This window comes from Pteropus medius, unplaced genomic scaffold (assembly GCF_902729225.1).
Source record: "Pteropus medius unplaced genomic scaffold, Ma_sr-lr_union100, whole genome shotgun sequence".
Lineage (NCBI taxonomy): Eukaryota > Metazoa > Chordata > Mammalia > Chiroptera > Pteropodidae > Pteropus > Pteropus medius.
The window spans coordinates 41,328,061-41,347,381 of record NW_024351730.1 but is presented as its reverse complement, the minus strand read 5'-3'; the positions used below and the strand labels follow the sequence as shown (position 1 = coordinate 41,347,381).

The following is a 19,321-nucleotide window of genomic DNA, read 5'->3' as shown; positions in this document are numbered from 1 at the left end:
AACTAATATCGTCCTTTTGGTCTAATGTAATGATTATGATCATGACGATGACGATAAACTTTCATTGAATTCTTATGTGCCAAGCACTTAGCAGTGTTTGGATTTACTTGGATTATTTCCTTCATCCTCATAATAACCTTAAGACATAGGGTACCATTTCGCTGTTGTGGAAATTGAGGCTTAGGCAGGTTTGGTAACTTGCCCAAGGTCACACAGGTAGTAAGTAGTGGAACCGGGATTCAGGATGAGGTGTCTGTGTCATAATCCCTTGTCTCTCTGCCCTGCATCTAGCCCTGTCCAGACTATTCTCTTTCTGTGTTTCAGGATTCCAGGGGAAATTGTAGGTGAGCCAGGTGGGCTTGAGTACCGTACCAGGATGCTTTGTACAGGATGCAATACTCTCTGCCACATTCCAGAGCAAGCTTGTCTAAGTGGCTAGAATCCCTTTTATCATAATGGATGCACATTGACACATTTGTTTGTTGGCTCTCTAAACTTGTTATAACGATATGGCCTTACACGTTCCATTAATGTGTCTTATTTCTCTTTAGACACGTATTGGTCTCCTTGCTAAGGTCTGAGAGATACTAGATAATGGAAATCTCTATTTTCACTGGAGGAGATCACTCTTAAAGGCTTCAAACTGATATGCCAAAAGTCAGTTGTCCCAAAAAGCCAATTCGTGGGATGGCTAATTTGCTGAATATATTTGTTTCTTTCAACGTTTAAAATTGACTAGTATTCATTTTGTCTTTATAGCAGCACTTTATGTTATGGTCAATTTGTTTTTGCCTCTGCTGCCTGCTGCAGCAACAGCTATAGACTTAGATGACTAAGGGACATAAGAATATACGTATAGGAACGTATAGGATGGATATGAAGCATTCTTATAAATGTTCACTTATACCAGTTTTCATTAATGTAATAATAATATATTCATTGAGAATATAAGAAGTCCTCTTATATCCTCAAGTCCATGGTATTTAAATGTATTTTTCTTGTGTCCTGCAGTTTTGGTCTCTGGCTCTCTCATTCTTTCTCTTTCTCAGCTATTACTGTTCAGAATTCCACTTTTACGTCAGCCAAAACAAATGGTGAAAGGAATAAGTACATGTGGCTAATTGCTCTGCTTCTCATCCATTTATCCTCACTCTAGTTAGATTCAGCTGTGTAGGAAGATATTTTCTGACTTTCCCTACAACATCCAGTATCCTTGACATCTTTCAGTCACAGGACTTTGTCTGCAGTATTCATGTGGAGAAGGATAAGAACTTACTACTGGGATACAAATGTCAGCTCTGTGTGTGCATGTCTCTCAGAAGCAGCAGTTCTGGGTACAAAAGAGTAGCCAGATGACATTTTGCATTTTTAAAAATAGTTTGAATTCTGATAAGTTGGCATCTAAATCCAAGGACAAGTTGGCATCTAAATCCAACATTCAAGTTTACATGGAGAATTGGAGCTCACATCATGTATTATTTGTCAGTGACATAGATAAGGCACTTAAAAGTTCCATCCAGGACTCATTTCATTAATGATGCCGAATTGATAGTCAACATGAAGAAAAACTGTTTACACTGGCTTAATGGTTATGGTCACTGGAAATATCAGCCAGATGACTAAAAGGACCATATCAAATCCAATACTTGCCTCTACTCCTTGCCTGCTCCCCACCCCACCCCCAACACTTTTCTAGCATGAAGTGTGAGCTCCAGTTTTGGTCATACGTGTGTGTGCGCATATATGTGCATGCGTGTGTACATTTAATGTGTGCATTAAAAGTGTAGTTTATTCAGGGCTGCTGTTGTGTTGTGCAGAGCTCCCCAGGTGCAAATGCAGACCCAAATAGAACCTGCCTGAGCAATCAAGGTGGGTATATTCGAAGGATCCTAGAGTGATTCAGAGCTCATGGTCAGGCCAAGGATGATTATTATACTGTTAGGATTTTTCCTCCCTACCCTAGTTCTTCATTTTCTCTTACGTGCTGGCTTCCCCTTTCTCACTGCAGACCGACTTTCTCCACGTGGTGAGAAACATACCACACATAGCTCCAGAGTTTGACATGTTACCCCTTCGGCCACAAGAGATGCCTGTTCTAAATCCTCGTGTCCGAGGAAGGAAATTTAGGCTTCAAACTCACTGGGACGGTGGGGTCATGTGAGAATCGGCAGGTCTCAGGGGCTCGTGGAGTGGATTTAGGGGGAAGGAATCCTTACAAGAAGGGGAAAGTACGGTTCCCCGAAGAAGGCGGTGCCCACAGGTTCCCAGAAGACAAGGTATCTGCCGGTATTGTTCTTGCACATTCCTGAGGATTTACCACAAATCTGAATGTCTATTTTAAATTACTTGTCAGACTTAACTGTAATCTTAGATTTTTTTTTTTTCCTTCCTGCTTCTTGTCAGCTAGATGCTTTACTTATAATTATTCTTCAGCAGGCATGTTCTAGCACTTCTTACTCATTTGTCAGATGGAGCTTAACAAAATTACAAAGTCCAGTGAGAGACCCCATGTTTAAGACAACAGAAGGCTGAACCGTCCACTCCCTTTCATTTTTGTAACCCAGAAACTTCGTTGCCAGGATTCTGTTCAGCCCCTCCTTAGTCTCTCTGTGTAGTCAGAAACAGAAAGATTGCCCTTTAGTGAATAGTTGGAAGTATTGCACAGGTGAAAGAGTAAAGTTTTGTTTTTTTTTATCATCTCCCAAGGGCACTGTGCATTGACTTCCACACTTTGTGTGTTAAGATTTGAGTTAGTTTTCAACTGATAACTACTCGAATCTATTCTGGATCCATTAAAAATGAAGTTCTTGGTATTCCCATGCTTTGCAGAATATCATTTTCCACAGAATCCGTCTCCAACCTTGTCTTTTGCTGGAAGTTAGGATTAAATGAGTAGAACCTGATGTCCAGCTAGGCTCCCAAATGATTGATGTTTCCATGGAAACAGTTGACAGCCTCAAAATTAAGGCTGGCCCTGCAGGCTGGGGAAAGTAAAAGTATGAAAATGAGTTTGTCTTAAAGCAAAACCCAGATGAAACCCAGAGAGGACAAATGATCCCGGAGTCTACTGCCAGGTGGCATTGTCCTTCCTCGCCTTTTAGCGGGGAGCATCTTGGCGTTTCAGACACAGGTGTGTGTGTCGGCTTGCTTGCTTGCTTTGCCGGAGTTGCCCGGATGGCTGTCCCTGTGATTCACAGAGCTCTTTGTGTAGAGCCATGGGTCATAGTAGAGTGTTTGAGAACAATCTGATCTTCGCTCAGACTCGAGTGTGAATCACAAATAAAAAGCCCATTAAAAATGGATGAAATCATAGAATGGCCTTAAAGTTGGAAGGAAGCTAAAGGTCTGTCAGTCCCAATTTCCCATCCAGGTGGGGAACCCCACCTGGAACACTGCTGACAGAGTGGTTCGCAGCATGGCCTGCCCACGAGGGGGAGCCATGTTTCTTGGGTAGCCTCTCTGAGGGTTGCCGGACCCCTGCTGGTGTTAGAAAGGCCTCTTTGTGATGGAACTGACGTCTCTTCCTGTGTCTTCCACCTCCACTGCCGCCTCTTTTTGGTGCCAAGTAAATCGAGTCTCCGTCTCCCACAATTAAGTTAACTTTAAAATTTTAAATATTATATTGTTCTATGTTCCCCTGACTGAACAGGTCCCAAACATTAACTATTAACACCTGTGTTTAAAGACATTCTAAAGGGAGAGGTTCATTTCCTTCCAATACTGGATCCTCACCACTGTTGCTTAGATTTTGTCTGACTTCTCCGGCAGTTTTTTCTCAGCATCATTTGTGTAGGTGGCAAATTGGTTACAGTATTTCTGTTTTCCTTTCTCTCCCTGGAGCATTCATACTTCAGAGCTTGGAAATCTAAGAAACATTAAATTGGATCAAACCATTGGTCTGTGCAGCCTGGTGAAGGGTGTGGTTGCCTTTTGTGATGTCACCCCAGAAGTTAGTGAATACACCCTGCATTCCTAAGTGCTGTCATAATCTCTCAACCCTTCATCTGTGATTTATTTAAACCCCTGGCCTTTTTCATAAGGTTTAAGTTATACATTTCAAGAGTCCTTAATTCCTCATACGTGTTCTACGTTAATATCCTATTACTGGTCTTGAGGTGATGCTCCCCCCACCTCAAAGAAACAACAACCTAACAACCTAACAAATGTTCCTACTACCTTAAAATGGGCTAAAACTTAAAACTAAAGTCAGGTGTTGATTAGTGCTGACCGGGAAGAGCTTCTGCTTTGTAGGGATAGAGTATTGAAGTAGAAGTTCTATTCTGCTTCCAAAAAATTAATAGCTTTGTAACCTTCAGCAAGTCACTAAACCTCTCTGGGTTCCATTTTTGTTCAAGTATAAAATCAGATGAATACTTTGTTTTTCTAGGTTATTAGGAATGCTACAAAAATAAAGTATTTAATAAGACTTTACAGCAAACTATACCATGATACTCTGGGGGTACTTTGAAAGTTCAAAAAAATTTAATAAGAAAATAAAATATTGATGATACTGGGTATTTAAGACTTACATGCATTCACAGTTTCAAAATAACAGTAGCTGGCCTTATAGGCATGAATAGTAAATGTGTACCTTGTGTTTTAGAGGGAGAAAAATCTCATAATTTCTCACATAGTTTTGGGTATATTTGATGTGCTATACTTTGGGGAGAAGGGGTTTCAGTGAAGAATTGTTTGTGGAGAAATGAAATTACTCTGGGTAGGAGGAGCAAAGGGTTGAAAGCCAGAGAGTAACTTTTGATTTGTAAATCACTTAAATCTTGATTCCTAAAAAAAGGTGGTAAGGAAATGCCTGTAATTAATAACTCTGTGTGGGACACCACCTGCATAGACCACCTGAGTGGGCTCTGGGGAGCTGAGCCTGACAGGGTCTCCTATGAAGCTCAAGGGCAGATCCTGAGGTGCAGTTTTCCCCTGGAAAACTCTTTGGGACTTATGGCTGGGCCTGGCTTCTGTGTTAGCACTAAGATTCCCAGTTTCCTGAGAAATGCCAAGGGCTTGAAGCAGGCACTTGTCTGACAACTGCGTGGCCCTGGGATTTAAGGATGAGCCCTCTTCCTGGGTGTTTGGAAGTGTTTTTCTTACACACCTGTTTTTAGTCAAGACCACTTGTATTTGGGGACATAAAAAGCAAAAGTTACATCCACATCTTCTCCATACAGGTGCTGATGACAGTTTCTTGGTACGTTTCTTTGCTTTATATAGTTTTACTAAAGATAGGAACCTATCTAGACTTGGAAAGAACGTAGTTTTTTCCTTTTTCTTTTTTTTTTTTTTTTTTTTTTACGGTGTCTCAGAAATTAATCACACATAATAATGAGAAGACTGCTGAAGTTTTTCTTTGCGGGGTGGGGCGGGAAACAATTGCAATAATCTTTTCGTGCTGGAAAACTGACCCTGCATCCGGTGCTCTGTTGTGTGTTCTTTCCGCCCCCAGGGAGTTCTGTCCAATATCTCCTCTATCACCGACCTCGGCGGCTTCGACCCGGTCTGGCTCTTCCTTGTGGTGGGAGGAGTGATGTTCATTTTGGGATTCGCAGGGTGCATTGGAGCTCTACGGGAAAACACTTTCCTTCTGAAGTTTGTAAGTATCACACTCTGCTCTCAGGATGAAGCCAAACTTGCCCATATCAGGAGGACAACCTATCTTTAGGCAAGAGTGAGCTGTACCAAAAGCACTGCAAAAATATGGCCTGGGTAATGCTTTTCTCTTAGGAGGGCTGTCTAGGCCCTCCAGTCCTCCCCACCCCCATGGTTCCTTAATAATATATGTGTCACCCCCATATGTTGTCCATAGAGATTTTGTAAACATATATCATGATTTTGCTTTCCAATCCTTGAAATACTTTTAGGTGGTTCTATGTATATGTATAATTTCTTCTTTTAAGTGATTTTTGCCTCCTCTTTTAAGCACATAGACAGTAGAAAGTTGTTCAGGTCGTTGGTTTAGGGAAATCAGACATAAGCATGGTGGCTGTGGCCTGTCCAGATTAAATCTGTTAAGCAGTAGGTTTTGGTGAATATGGAGAAACGGTAAAGGGCAGAATCCTCCTTGTATGACCAGTGTAATTTTTAGATCCCTCGCAGGGTGTTTGATGTGATCACTGCCAGCATGAATATTTTTGGAGGAGGAGGCTTACCAGGGAGTAGATAAGTATTAAAAGTAAAGTAAAGAGTCAAAAGTGAGATTCTTTTCTTTGGAGATTCCTTCCAAAGGAGAGCCAACTGGCCTATGTACGTGTACATGTCCGTATCTAAAATAGGATCGCTGGGTGTAGCCAAGGGTCAGCCCAATGTGCCTGTCAGTCTGAATTTTGGCATTCTGGTGGCATCTGTGTACAACAGCATCCACTACCCTTTCCAAAACCAGAAAGGATTAAAGACAAACAAACAAACAAAAACATCTTCCTCTGCTGAGGGAAGATGGTCGGATTTCTGGAGAACAGTATTAGTTTAATATCGCCCTTTACTGACACAACATCATCGACAGCATAGACCAGAACTAGTCCCAAGAGCCATGCAGAATGTGATTCTCTTCCCTATCACTTTGACCATATCATCCTTTGGCCTCTTTTCTTGAACGTCCCTAAGAAGAGCAGACTCATACTGTCCACTCACTGTCCACCCAAGATGGCCCATTTTGAATTTAAGCAGCTCTGACTCAGCCAAGGTCCTGGAGGCTGTTTAACCTGAAGGTTCATATGACTCATGCTAATAGAAAAAACCGAGGGATACTTGGTCCTGTGTACAATTTAATGAACAGTTGGATCTCTGTCCTGTATATATAAATAGGTCTCTGATGGGAATAGCTAATTTCCCAAGACTCCATTTGTGTCTGTCTGTCTGTCTGTCTGTCTGTCTCTGTCTCTGTGTGTCTGTTTCTCTCTCTCTTTCTCTCTCTCTGTCCTTCATTCCTCACTCAGTCGAAGAGCCCCCAGGAGAATTTTGTCCCTGATTGCAACTTGCCAACCTTCAGTCTTCTTGGCATGAAGTACTTCTAAATGCTTGAGCTCACCCCATTCAGCTTTTCTAGCCATTTTGGGCCTCAGATTGTACTTACTGGTTGCCACCATTTTATCAGTTTTAGCCTTCATGCCCCCAAATGTGGGATCCCCTTTAATATGATTTACTTGAATATAGTTTAGTTTATAAGGGTAGTCTTGTTAGCATAGTTTATTATTTTTGTAGTTGAAGATACCTGAGTTAACTGAACAGACAGAAGTATGGACTTTAAATCAGCACCTTTATATATAAAGTCTCATGTTAGAAATGAGAAAAGTATTGTTTCTGGGCTTATTTAAGTCTTGGAGAATATTTTAAATGGTCCCTCTCTCTATTTAATACAAACAATAAAAAGTGCCCTAAAACTTTCTTTGAGTAGGAGCTATGAAATAAGTAGGAAGTAATGTCAGCATGACTCCAAACAGCTTCAACGATCTGGTGCCATAAGGCCAGGAGAACTGCTGAGAGAAAATCCAAGAGCTATGCCGTGAAATAGCAATGGAGCTTCGGTGTTGACTGAGGCCCTAGAACGAAGCCTGCGAGTTTGTCACTGCCTGTTGGAAATGGGGAAATTAGCTCACAGGGCCTGGACATGCAGGTTTCTGCCAAATATTTGGTAGGAACTTAAGTTGGACTCAAATTGTGATATGTGTATTGTGTAACATGAGAAAATTTACCAAGGTAACTGGAAAATGCACTTTCCTAGTGTGTACGAGGTGAGAACAAAAATCTAATGAAAAACTTTGCTTGACTTCTCTCGGTGTTTTGTGTGTACGCGCATATGAGCTAGCTATGATTTTCTCGTTTTTGTGATAACTGTCATAATTCCATATACAGAAGTGGTACTTAATAAAGAAATGGGAGTTGTTTTATGCTATAGAATAGGCACTGAGTAAAATTGATACAAATTTTTCAACTCTCTTTCTAGATTAAGGAAAGCTTATTTTGAAATTTGGTACCACTGATGATAATTAACTCTTTAGATTCTATTTCTAGTGAACTCATCAAGGACAGATAACCAGGAGCTCTGTGGAACCTGAGGGGCTGGGCTGAAGGATCTAGAACTGGGTCCTAGACTTTGCCAGGCACTTAATTTCTTCCTTCCACCCTACGGCTCACCCTACTACTCTCCCAGAACAGCACCTGGTACCCAGGATAAACACTGTCAGATATACTGACATCTAATATGAAATGGCCCCACCCCATTGTCCTCTCCTCTACCCACCCCAAAATCGCATAAGACCGTAAGCTTTTTGGTCTTTTTTTAATTGTATTAAATAACTGTGTAGTTTCCTTTGTACCCTTTCCTTAATACAGTTTTCTCCTGGTTGGCTGCTTGATGTCTGCTTTCTGAATGTAGACACAGCAGACAGCTTTAGCTCCCTCTGCTTCCTCCACCGCTCACTGCCCTGCAGCCTTCAGGAGCTCTGCTGAGCAGGTGTGGGTGGCCCCAGTGTCACTCTTTCTGCTCTTGTCATCAGAAGTTTGCTTTCAGTTTATCTTCCCCTCTGGTCCTTCACAGCCTCATTTCTCATAATCGATTTGAGCAAAAATATTTGAAAAGAGTAAGAGTGTGGGGTTGTAGGAAGTGGAAAGAACCGTGGGTGTGAATAGTATGTTGATATGACTAAGGTGAGGCTCTTCTGAGTCTTCTAGATGGAAGGGAATTTTCTCCAGATGTATAGTCAGTTACCACATTACCCATGGTCTCTCACCTTCATTTTAAAACTCTTGGTGTCTACATTAGCCAGCAGTCTCTACGTTAGCCAGATGTTATTTAAAATATTCTGAGACCGAAGTATATTTAAAATGTACTTCACAAAGAAAGGCCCTCAACCCAGTGGTTTCATTTCGTTTTCACGATGGGAAATTATTTTCATGCCACAGTCACCCTCTGCTTCCTCTTTGATCTCTTCATTTAAGATAAACATGTCTGCTGTTTTACCCTATATAGCAGGTACAAAGGGGGAATGAAAGCAGTGTCTGAATCCATGAAAGGAATATATTGCACACAGGATCAAGGCCATAGTAGCAAATAACAGGTGATCTTAAAATATTGGGATAATTTACTTTTCAACATTTCATAAGCTCATTAGAGATAGGGACAGGTCTTTGTTTAGCGTCTAGCAGCATATTAATCAGGAGAAATTCATTAGGCCTTAATGTGGGTCTAATGAGAAATTCCTGATATCCATGTTTGCTTATGTGCTTTGCTGGTTAATTGCCAAAGGGAACACCAGAGCCCCAAAATGTGACTGCGACGTAATTTTTAAAAACCCTTTCTTGGACTGTCATATTTTATTAATGAATCTTAAGAAACTGAAGTTTATCTGCTTTAGCTGTATATAAAAACCGAATGTAATTACAAACCTTTTTAGAAGGAACTGTTTAACTGAATGTGATCGGAATAGCCCTTATAACTCTTCTCTGTGCATGTGTCTTTTTTCTTAGTTTTCTGTGTTCCTGGGAATTATTTTCTTCCTGGAGCTCACCGCTGGGGTTCTGGCATTCGTTTTCAAAGACTGGATCAAAGACCAGCTGTATTTCTTTATAAACAACAACATCAGAGCGTACAGGGATGACATTGATTTGCAAAACCTCATAGACTTCACCCAGGAATATGTAAGTTTAAATTTGGTTTATTTTCAAGTTGAAAGCCTTCTCAGAAGGATGACCCCAAAGAACATCCTCCTGGCTTCTGCATCTGCCAGCTGAAACCTACCTCTGACTTTTCTGCATGATTTTTGGTTTGTTTCCTTGTCTACTTATTATTTTCTGACTTGCCCTATGACTTCTATGGTTCGAACCCTAAATGGAAATGTCTTATTTTCACTTACCTTAATTTCTACTGAGAGGACCACAAAAGAAAACTCTTAAGCAAGAAGGTTCTAATAACAGTTCCCTTTCCTGTTGACATTTGAAGAGTATAGTTCTGCTATAGCTTTAACATTTTATTTGAGATTAAATGTGGATTCTCTCTTACTCCTTGCCCCCTTTATGGTCACCCTCCACACTTCACAGCTGAGAGTACTATACTTATCGGTAGAATCTTTGCCCACGAATTTCCTAAAATATATCTATTGAAGTAACATTATAGCACTTGAGATTAAAACTGAAAGTTGAAAAGTTCTAAGCTGTGGTGGCCTCTAACAAAGAATCTATACAGTATAGCCCCCTCCTACCCAAGTTTCTGAATATTTCAATGTGAAAGCCCCTGCAATGCAAAGGAAGTAACAGATGCCCTGCTCCACTCAAAATGCAAAGCAGTATCGACAAGGCTCAGAAGATAACAGATCTAGTGCCCAAATCTGATTAGCTAAGTGACCTTGGGCTAATAGGACCTTGACCTAGTTCCCCAACAATGAAATGGAAATAATAATAGCTACTGTTTAACTTATGGGGATATTATGACACTCTAAGATGTACATGGTTTTATATCAGGCTTAAGGTGTTATTGACCTACAAACTGACAGGCGTTTGTTTGCATACTGCAAAATAGGATAAGCTGAGCAGACCTGGACAGCGGTGTCTGTGACATTAATGTATACGGCAGGACTGGAGGGCAAACAGAAGCCCAATGGTTCAGTTTTCCAGAACGAGCTGGGGTCCCCTTTGATGTAGGGAGGAGAAGGCTGCTTCAGCACTACCTGGGGGCGACCAGCCTCCTGTGTTAGGCACTCAGAACTGAGCTGAGTTGTTTTGGTTTTGTTCAGTGGCAGCAAGGACCATCCTAGAGCAAGCTGTACCTCAGGTGTGAAATTAAGCCCTGTTTCATCTCCTCAGCAGACTTCACTGTTTTTGTTAGGTCATAATGGATGCAAGCTCACACCTTGCCAAGTATTATTGCTGCCTAGTTTGCATGACAAACCTGATGGAGCTTTGTAGGCAAATCCCGAGATGCACAGCCCCAGCCCCTGGAGGACCAGATGAATTGGAGGAACATGCGTGTACACGTTCTCTTGAAATGCTGTCTGCTTTATGTGGAAATACTGTCATTTCATGTGATTCTCTTTTTCTCTCATGGAGTTTAATGTTTTAAAGTAGCTGTTGGTCCCGAAAGCTTAAAATGGTCAAGACTTGATGTTTACTTAACTGAGACAAATCGAGCTAGTCCAGCCCAGGGAAATGACAGGGGAACTTAGGGAGCAGCCCTTGAATCAGGCCCTGCTGAAGCCCCACTGAATGTAACAGCTTGTTTTATTATATTTTAATTAGATGGTTGCATTTTTTAATATAAAAATGTAAATGCGTGCTCTCGTTTAAAAATATTCAGAGTACTAACATATAGTGAAAAGTAACGTTCAAAAACTTTGGGGGATAATGGATATGTTCATGATTTTGAGTGTGGTGATGGTTTTATGATATATACATATGTCAAAAATCATAAAATTGTGCATTTTTTAAATATATGCAGTTTATTGTATGTCAGTGATACCTAAATAAAACAGATTTTAAAATCCATTAAGGTTAGAGATCAGATTTGTCAAAAAGTAGGTCTCTAGACATCCCACCCACAACCCCAGTTGCCTCCTTCAGACACTACTACTGTTTAGTGTCTTGTTTATCTTTCTAGAATGTTCCTACGTGTACTCAAACCAAACAGATCTTATTCTAACGGAGCCCTGCTGTACAACTGCTCTGCCCTTCCCCCATGGGTCTCATCAATCTTTTACATCATAATGCCAGCACATCCTTACACACCTTCAGCCTTAATTATTTTGGAAGCTTTTACAGGAGCTGTTTAGGTTCAGTTTGGTTTAAAAATAAATTCTGAGACAGAAGAGAAGGTTAATGCTGGCAGAAGGTGGGTGTTGGTCGTTTGGGCGGGTGTATGAATGTCGGTGCCTGGCGGCCTCCAAGTCGAGATGTTCTAATTCTCTCCTGTTTGCTCTAGTGGCAGTGCTGTGGGGCTTTTGGAGCTGATGATTGGAACCTAAATATTTACTTCAATTGCACAGATTCCAATGCAAGTCGGGAGCGATGCGGCGTGCCATTCTCCTGCTGTACTAAAGACCCCGCAGTAAGTGGATGCCAGGAAATTGCTGGCCTGCTCTGTGCATCACACTGGTGTGTGGGATGAGCACAATGATTTTTTTTTCTTGAAACCTCTTCTTACTTGCTTATTTCGAATTGTAGCTCCCGGAGGGGTATAGTGTTCACTTCTTCCCAGTAGGAGTAATGATTGCTGACGTTAATTTAGCACTGCGTGCTGGCTCCCATTCTGAGCCTTTTTGTGCCTTGGCTCATTTAAGTTCGTAACATTCTTACTGGTAGGTACCACCATTATCTTCCCTTTTCAGGTGAAATCAAGGCCCATGGAGTTTAAATAACTTTCCCAAGCTCATATTGCTAAGAAGAGATAAAGCTGAGCTTCAGACTCAGGCAGCCTGCCTAAATTGTCTGTTATTCCTTTTTTATGAGAAGGATGGGCTTATATGAGAGCTATCTGCATTGATTTGGGATTAGTGACCTTTTTCTTCTAGACTTAGTTCTGGGAGACATATTAGGAATAGAAGAGTTGGAGATGAGATAGGGCTAGAATACTATGTGGGAGGGCCACAGCTGCCCACGCTCTTCGTTGTAATGACTACGGTAATTACAGTTTGTATTTTATTTTAAAAATGTACACACACACACACACACACACACACACACACACCCTATATATAGATATATAGATATATATAAAGATATATAGATATAGACATATAGATATAGATATAGATAGATAGATAGATATATACACACATACATACACCTGTTCTTAAGCCAATCTCTTATACCGTGGATTTGATTATATTTTTGGTCCAATTATGTACCTATATATAGAATGACTTAAAATGCAACACCTTTGTTTTAGTTTAAAAGCCAGGGTTGAGTGTTAGAACAACATATATAAGTTGCTCCTGCCCGCACTCCTTCTGGACTTTTTTGCCTCTCTTTGGCCCATCAGTCCCCAAGTGTCCACCCCCAGAGCCACCTTTCCCCTCATTGAGCAGAGCAGAGCGGGCACTGTTGAGTTCAGTGGCCATTTCCCCCTGCAAGGTAGAGGGTGTGGGGCTCTTTAAAAAAGGCTGTGGTCTTGGGATAGAAAAGCAGAAGTTCCCTGCAGGCCTCCCATCAGGGGCTCAGCCTGAGCTGTTATTGTTATTCTCAGTCTGAAGGAGACTGAGAATCCATAAAGGCTGTGCTCTCCTGCTCCGGGACCTTGCCCGGAAAGCTGACCTTTCCCACTGGCTTGTTTCTCCCTTTCCTCTGAGGAGAGCTGACAGGCAGGAGTGTCCAGCACAGAGCCCGGGGTGCCCACTCAGGCAGCCTGGCGCTGGTCAGCAGCTACAAACCGTGCTCTGTCTCCAGTTCCTGCCCTGCGTTACATTCCATCAGGAGAATTCTGAAGATCCTCAGAAGGCATTATGCCTCCCCTTTCAAAACAGAGCCTCTGGGTAGAGCTATCTCATTCCATAAACGCTGAGCTAATAAGATCCTCTCTTACCCTGCAGAGGGAAAAACTAAACAAACCTAAAAGAGGGGAACCCACATTTCTGATCAGGCCTGTTGGATGTCAGAGCATCTGTCTGTCTTATGTAATCAGGGTATTATGTTTTTAATGAAGTGATGCATGCTCATTGAAAACACATTTAAATAATACAGAAGTATATAAATCAAAAAGTAGAAGTTCTCTCAAGAAAGCAAAAAATGAAGTTAGTCACTGTGCCCTTTAACCATCGTTTTCATCTGTCTCCAGTTCCCTAAACCACATAAGCTTTTTGAGGTTGTCAACTCTGAATCTTGAGCCTCCCGCATAATGGGCTTGCTCTCTTTTCTGATATTTTCTGAGCCTTAGTTTTCCTCATTTGGAAAAGAGGGCATATTTAATACCTACTTCTGAGGATTGTTATAATAATTACATGGGATAATGTGTAAGTGTTTAACAAGGTCCATCTGAGTACCAAAATGTACATTTTATTACTGACACTCAGTGGGCATCTCCTGCTAATTCCTAGGTGGACTTTCTTACAGGAGTGCATTTCACTGTTCTGTTTTCTTTCTCCACCAGGAAGATGTCATCAACACTCAGTGTGGCTACGATGCCAGGCAAAAACCAGTAAGTGGAATATCACCTTGTCACTTAGCACAAAGGGTGTTGGAGGAGCTTTTGAACTTGCATGGTGACGCTGTGCTCTCCTCTTCCCTTGTGAAGGAAGTTGATCAGCAGATTGTAATCTACACGAAAGGCTGTGTGCCCCAGTTCGAGAAGTGGTTGCAGGACAATTTAACCATCGTGGCTGGTATTTTCATAGGCATTGCATTGTTACAGGTAAGACAAGGCTCCTTTCTGGATGTCACCAGGAAATGATGCCCCGAGAGAGGCCTTGCCAGAAGGGGAGCTTTGCTTAATCACTTTAATGGCACAGTTTTTAAGACACAATTGGAGGGGCTGGAGAACAGGTCTGTATTTTAGTAAAGCTCTGATTTTAGTTGCTACTATCCTGAACTACTTCAGGAAGTCTTTTTTTCCTTTCAAGATGGAGAAATTGGTTGGGTCAGTAGTTGCTTGCTGGCATTCCAGCATTTCCATAGGCTTAGTAATAATGCATTGTGACAGCCGGGCAGATAGAAATGGTCAGAAGTGGATCCCGGTGGCAAAGGTAAGGCTTTTCGGATTTTCACAGACATGCTGTGCCCCTTTCTGCCTCTGGACCAACTTGTCCAAGTACTAGTGAGGGAAAGGAACGCCCACTTTTCCTTCTGGGTGGTCCCAAGAGCAAGGCTTTTTCATCTTGCGGAGATGTGATATTTTCTTTGAAGGTCACAGATGGGGCACTGGCTTCGAAAGAAATTAAAGAAGACCTAAATAAATGGAAAGCTTTACCATATTCATAGATGTGAAAGACTTAATATCGTGAAGGTGGCAGTACTCCTCAAATGGAATTACACATTCAGTGCAATCTCTATCAAAATTCCAACTGCCTCTTTCGCAAAAATGGACAAGCTGATTCTAAAATTTATATAGGAATGCAAGGGACCCAGAATAGCAAAACAAACTTGAAAAAAGAACAAAGTTGGAGAATTAATACTTCCCAATTCCAGACTTACTTCAAAGCTACAGAAATCAAGGTAGTACATACTGGCATAGATCTGTGGAATAGAATTGAAAGTCCAGAAATAAACCCATACATCTATGGTCAGTAGATTTTTGACAAGGGAGCCAAGACCATTTACTGGGGAAAGAATAGTCTTTTCAACAGTGCTGCTGGACCAACTGAATATCTACATGCAAAAGAATGAACTTGGACCCCTACCTCGCATTATATACAGAATCAACTCAAAATAGATCAAAGACCACAATATAGGAGCTGAAACTATGAAACTCTTAGAAGGAAATATAGGTTTAAATCATTGTGACTTTGGATTAGGCAGTGTTTTCTTAGATATGACACCAAAAGCACAAGTAACCAAAGAAAGAGCAGATAAATTGGACTTCATCAAATTAAAAACTTCTGTGCTGAAAATACTATCAAGAAAGTAAAAAGACAGCCCACGGGATGGGAGAAAATATTTTTATCATTACATTTGGTAAGGGTAAAGTATCTAAAATATATAAAGAACAACTCAATAATTAAAGACAAGCCCAGTTTAAAGATGAGCAAAGAATTTGAATAGGCATGTCTCCAAAGAAAGTAAAAATAGCTAGTAAGCACATGAAAAAGATGCTCAACATCAGTAGTTGTTAGGAAAATTTAAATCAAAACCACAAACCTAAGTAGTGAGACACTACTTCACACACACTAGGGTGGATACACAGTTGACCCTTGTACAACATAGGTTTAAGTTGTGAGAGTCCACTTATATGCAGAATTTTTTCAATTGACCACAGTTTAGTTGACCTGCATAGTTCAGCTGACTTGAGTTGTTTCAAGATTCAACTCCACGATTGGGAATCCGAGTGTGCAGAGGGCCGACTGTAGTTATATGTGGGTTTTTGACTATGCGGGAGGTTAACGCCCCAAATCCCCATGGTGCTTAGGGATCAACTGTAATTAAAAAAAGAAGACAGTAACAAGAGTTGTTGAGGCACGTGGAGAAATTGGAACCCTCATGCATTGCTGAAGGGAATGAAAATGGTGCAGCCTCTTTGGAAAAAAATTTGGCAATTCTTCAAAGTTATACAATTACCACATGACCTGGCAGTTCTACTAGGTATGTACCCAAAAGAATTGAAAACATAATGTTCACCCAAAAACTTGTACACCGATGTTCATAGTAGCACTATAGTCATAATAACTCAAAAGTGGAAACCCTGCAAATGTCCCATCACCTGATGAATAGATAATCAAAATATAGTTTATCCATATAATGGAACATTGTTCAAGCCATCAAAAGAATTGAACTGCTGGTACATGCTACAACATGGTTGAATCTTGAAAACATTTCCCTGTGTGAAAGCAGAATGACCCAAAAGGCCAGGTATTATATGATTCCATTCATGTGAAATGATCAGAATGAGCAAATCCAGATAGAAAGTAGGTTAGTGGTTGCCAGGGCTTTAGGGATGAGGGGAATGGGAATGACCATGAATGGATACAGTTTCTTTTTGGGGCGATGAAAATGTTCTGGAATCAGATACTGGTGAGAGTTATACATCCTTGTGAATATACTAAAAACCCCTGACTTACACACTTTAAAAGGATAAATTTTACAGTATATGAATTATGTCTCAATTTAAAAACTCAAAGATAAGAAAAATGAGATTCATTGGGCAAGGAAAAGCCTAATGAAAGTAAGAGTTGCGCTGTTTGACTCTTTTTCTTCCTTTCTCAGATTTTTGGGATATGCCTGGCCCAGAATTTGGTTAGCGATATCGAAGCTGTCAGGGCTAGCTGGTAGACCCCTGCAACGGCTGCTGAAGACACTGGACACACCCAGCCTTCCGAACCCTCCAGCGTGCCCACCCGAGTCCACGCTGCATGGACCCCACTCACAGAGGCATCCTGCAACCCACCTGATGGAGCTGCCAAGGACTTGTTTTGGGGGGTAAAACTGGGAAATGCTGCTTACTGACAGAATTTTTTTTAAATAACCAGTATGAAAGTCATTGCGCCGTGAATCTCTACTGTAGCCATGAATTTATGGGTGGTTGGATACTTACCAAAAAAGAAAAAAAAAAAAAAGGGAGGGTAGGGGACCCAGATGTACTTGAATTTGTGGGAAACACAATCTTGTTCTCCACTTTGGTAATTGGAAGGCTGAGAGAGGCAGCTCTGCTTTTTGTCACACCTTGAAGGGACTGCCTTCTGCTCCATGGCCTAATGAAGTGCATCTGTTCTAAAACTTGACCCCTGACCTGCATGGGCTGGGGGCTGGCATCCCTTTACCGTACATTTCAAGGAACTGTTACATCTCTCAGCCCAAGAAGAAAACAGCTTGTCTTTGGGTTCAGATTTGGTAATCACTGTCAGCACGTAGCTTGGTGGGCACACTTGGGCTCCTGGAGTATCTACTTACAAGAGAAGTTGTGTTTTCCGTGTGCACTGAGCAAGGATGTGGGACTGCTTCATGATGCTGGGTTTTAGCAGGACAGATCTTTTTCCTAAGTAGGCCTGAGCTTTATTTATCAATGAAATCCAAGGAGAATATGAGGTTAATGACGAGGTATTAGTTAAATACCCCTTCCCCCCAGCCCTCCAAATCAGGTGCTGGATTCTCTGGAAACTCTGGAATACGCTGGGGTTTTGGCTTTTTTTTTTTTTTCTTTGTCTCCCTAAAGTGAAAGCTATGATACAGTTTGTTAAATTTTAAAGTGTTTTCTCACAAGCTCAACCGTTAACTTTTTTTGTGTGTAATCTCCCCGCATGACTTATGAATACGGATCCAATAGCTTCTCTTTCTGCCATCTTTCCTAGAACATCTATACACGTGATTCGGTCAGCATTTATTTGATAGTCTCACGGCCTCGAGAGGTGTGGTGAGTCCTCCTCGGCTGGGAAGAGACCAGCTGCGCCGTTGCAAATGCTTCCGTAGCCTCAACAGCCTCTTAACCTGGTTTTTATGGCCTCTCTTGCAGTGGCGCCCCCGCAACTGTCTGTTTGAATGGAAGGGAACCTAATCCTGAAACAGTGTTGACACAATCAAAAAGCTTCTAATGTCTTTTTTTTTTTTTCCCTTCTGGTTTTAGTTTCCTTTTATTAAAAAAATATATATATACACATATATATATAACGCATGAGCAGTGCTCCTTCTCTTAGTGCAAACTAACTGTCAGGATGGTGACAAAGCACAAATACTTTGGAAGGGAGAACATTGGCGGGGCAAGTGTTCTGTGACATAGTTGGGAAACTACCTCCAGGTGCTGCCACCCACCCCCTGCTCTGACTCCAGGTGGGAGGGACGAATTTTGCCCCCAGATTTTAATCCAATTTGTGTCTACCAGGATGTCCTTCTCCTGGGGAGTAGATAGTCTGTGGAATGCTGGGAAAACCACAGGCATATTTCATGGTGATGACACATTTGCCAACAGAACTGGGCAGCCAGCTAGCATACTTTGTGGAAATTTAGCAAGGTTTTCCATTTCACTCTCATGTTGCATCGCTCTGGCTGATGAATGTGTCAGTCTGCTCAGAAAAAGGACAAAAATTATTTGAAAATCTAGTCTCCAGAGTTTGGGTGTGTGTATGACTCTGCATGTGTGTATTTTTGTGTCTCTGTAAAGTTAGAGATGTTCATTCCATATTCCAGTTGTAAGATTATTTTATTTCGTCTCTGCTCCTACCACAGTTGTCCTCTGTAATGTCATTGCAACATGGAGAAGACTTGAGCTCTCCAGTTGGCACCCTTGTCTTTTATGTTTATTACCTCATTCTCCAGTGAACTCCATCTGACCAGTTGATTCAGAACCAGGCAAGATTCCCACCCTTTGGCACATCCAGTGAAAGGCCAAACAGCAAGTCCAAGTGAGTTTTAAATTTTAATGAATCACCCTTTATTTTTTACACTTCAGAATGGTTGTAATAAAGGCTGTCATTAATAAACTTGGTTCTACCTTACGTGGAGTTATGTCTTCATTTCTTCTCTCTTGAAATTGCGAAAATCTCTAATCCAGTGTTCTCAAATTTTAGTGTGCGTCAGAATCACTGGATGGCTCATTAAATCAGATTACTGTGTTTGCCGCCCCCCCCACCCCAATTTCTAATTTAGTAGGTCTCATGTGGGCTTTGAGAATGCATTTCTGACAAGTTCCCGGATGATGCTTTCACTACGTGTCTCGGAAGCACACTTTGAGAAGCATTGCACGGGTCCGATT

General features: G+C 41.4%; 1 protein-coding gene across 8 annotated transcripts in view; it reads left to right on the top strand.

Annotated features, from left to right (window-relative positions):
• TSPAN5 (tetraspanin 5) overlaps window positions 1–19,064 on the top strand; it is a 268,547-nt gene extending 249,483 nt beyond the window's left edge. For 6 of the 8 annotated variants that reach the window (XM_039845767.1, XM_039845764.1, XM_039845766.1 and 3 more), the window contains 6 exons: window positions 5,456–5,602; window positions 9,472–9,642; window positions 11,915–12,040; window positions 14,078–14,125; window positions 14,222–14,338; window positions 16,843–19,064. In XM_039845767.1, coding sequence (XP_039701701.1) covers window positions 5,456–5,602; window positions 9,472–9,642; window positions 11,915–12,040; window positions 14,078–14,125; window positions 14,222–14,338; window positions 16,843–16,908 — 675 coding nt within the window. In that variant the 3' untranslated portion in view covers window positions 16,909–19,064. The remainder of the gene's footprint in view (window positions 1–5,455; window positions 5,603–9,471; window positions 9,643–11,914; window positions 12,041–14,077; window positions 14,126–14,221; window positions 14,339–16,842) is intronic. The other 2 variants (XM_039845769.1, XM_039845763.1) reach the window with 1 other exon arrangement.
• The last annotated feature ends 257 nt before the right edge of the window (window positions 19,065–19,321 follow it).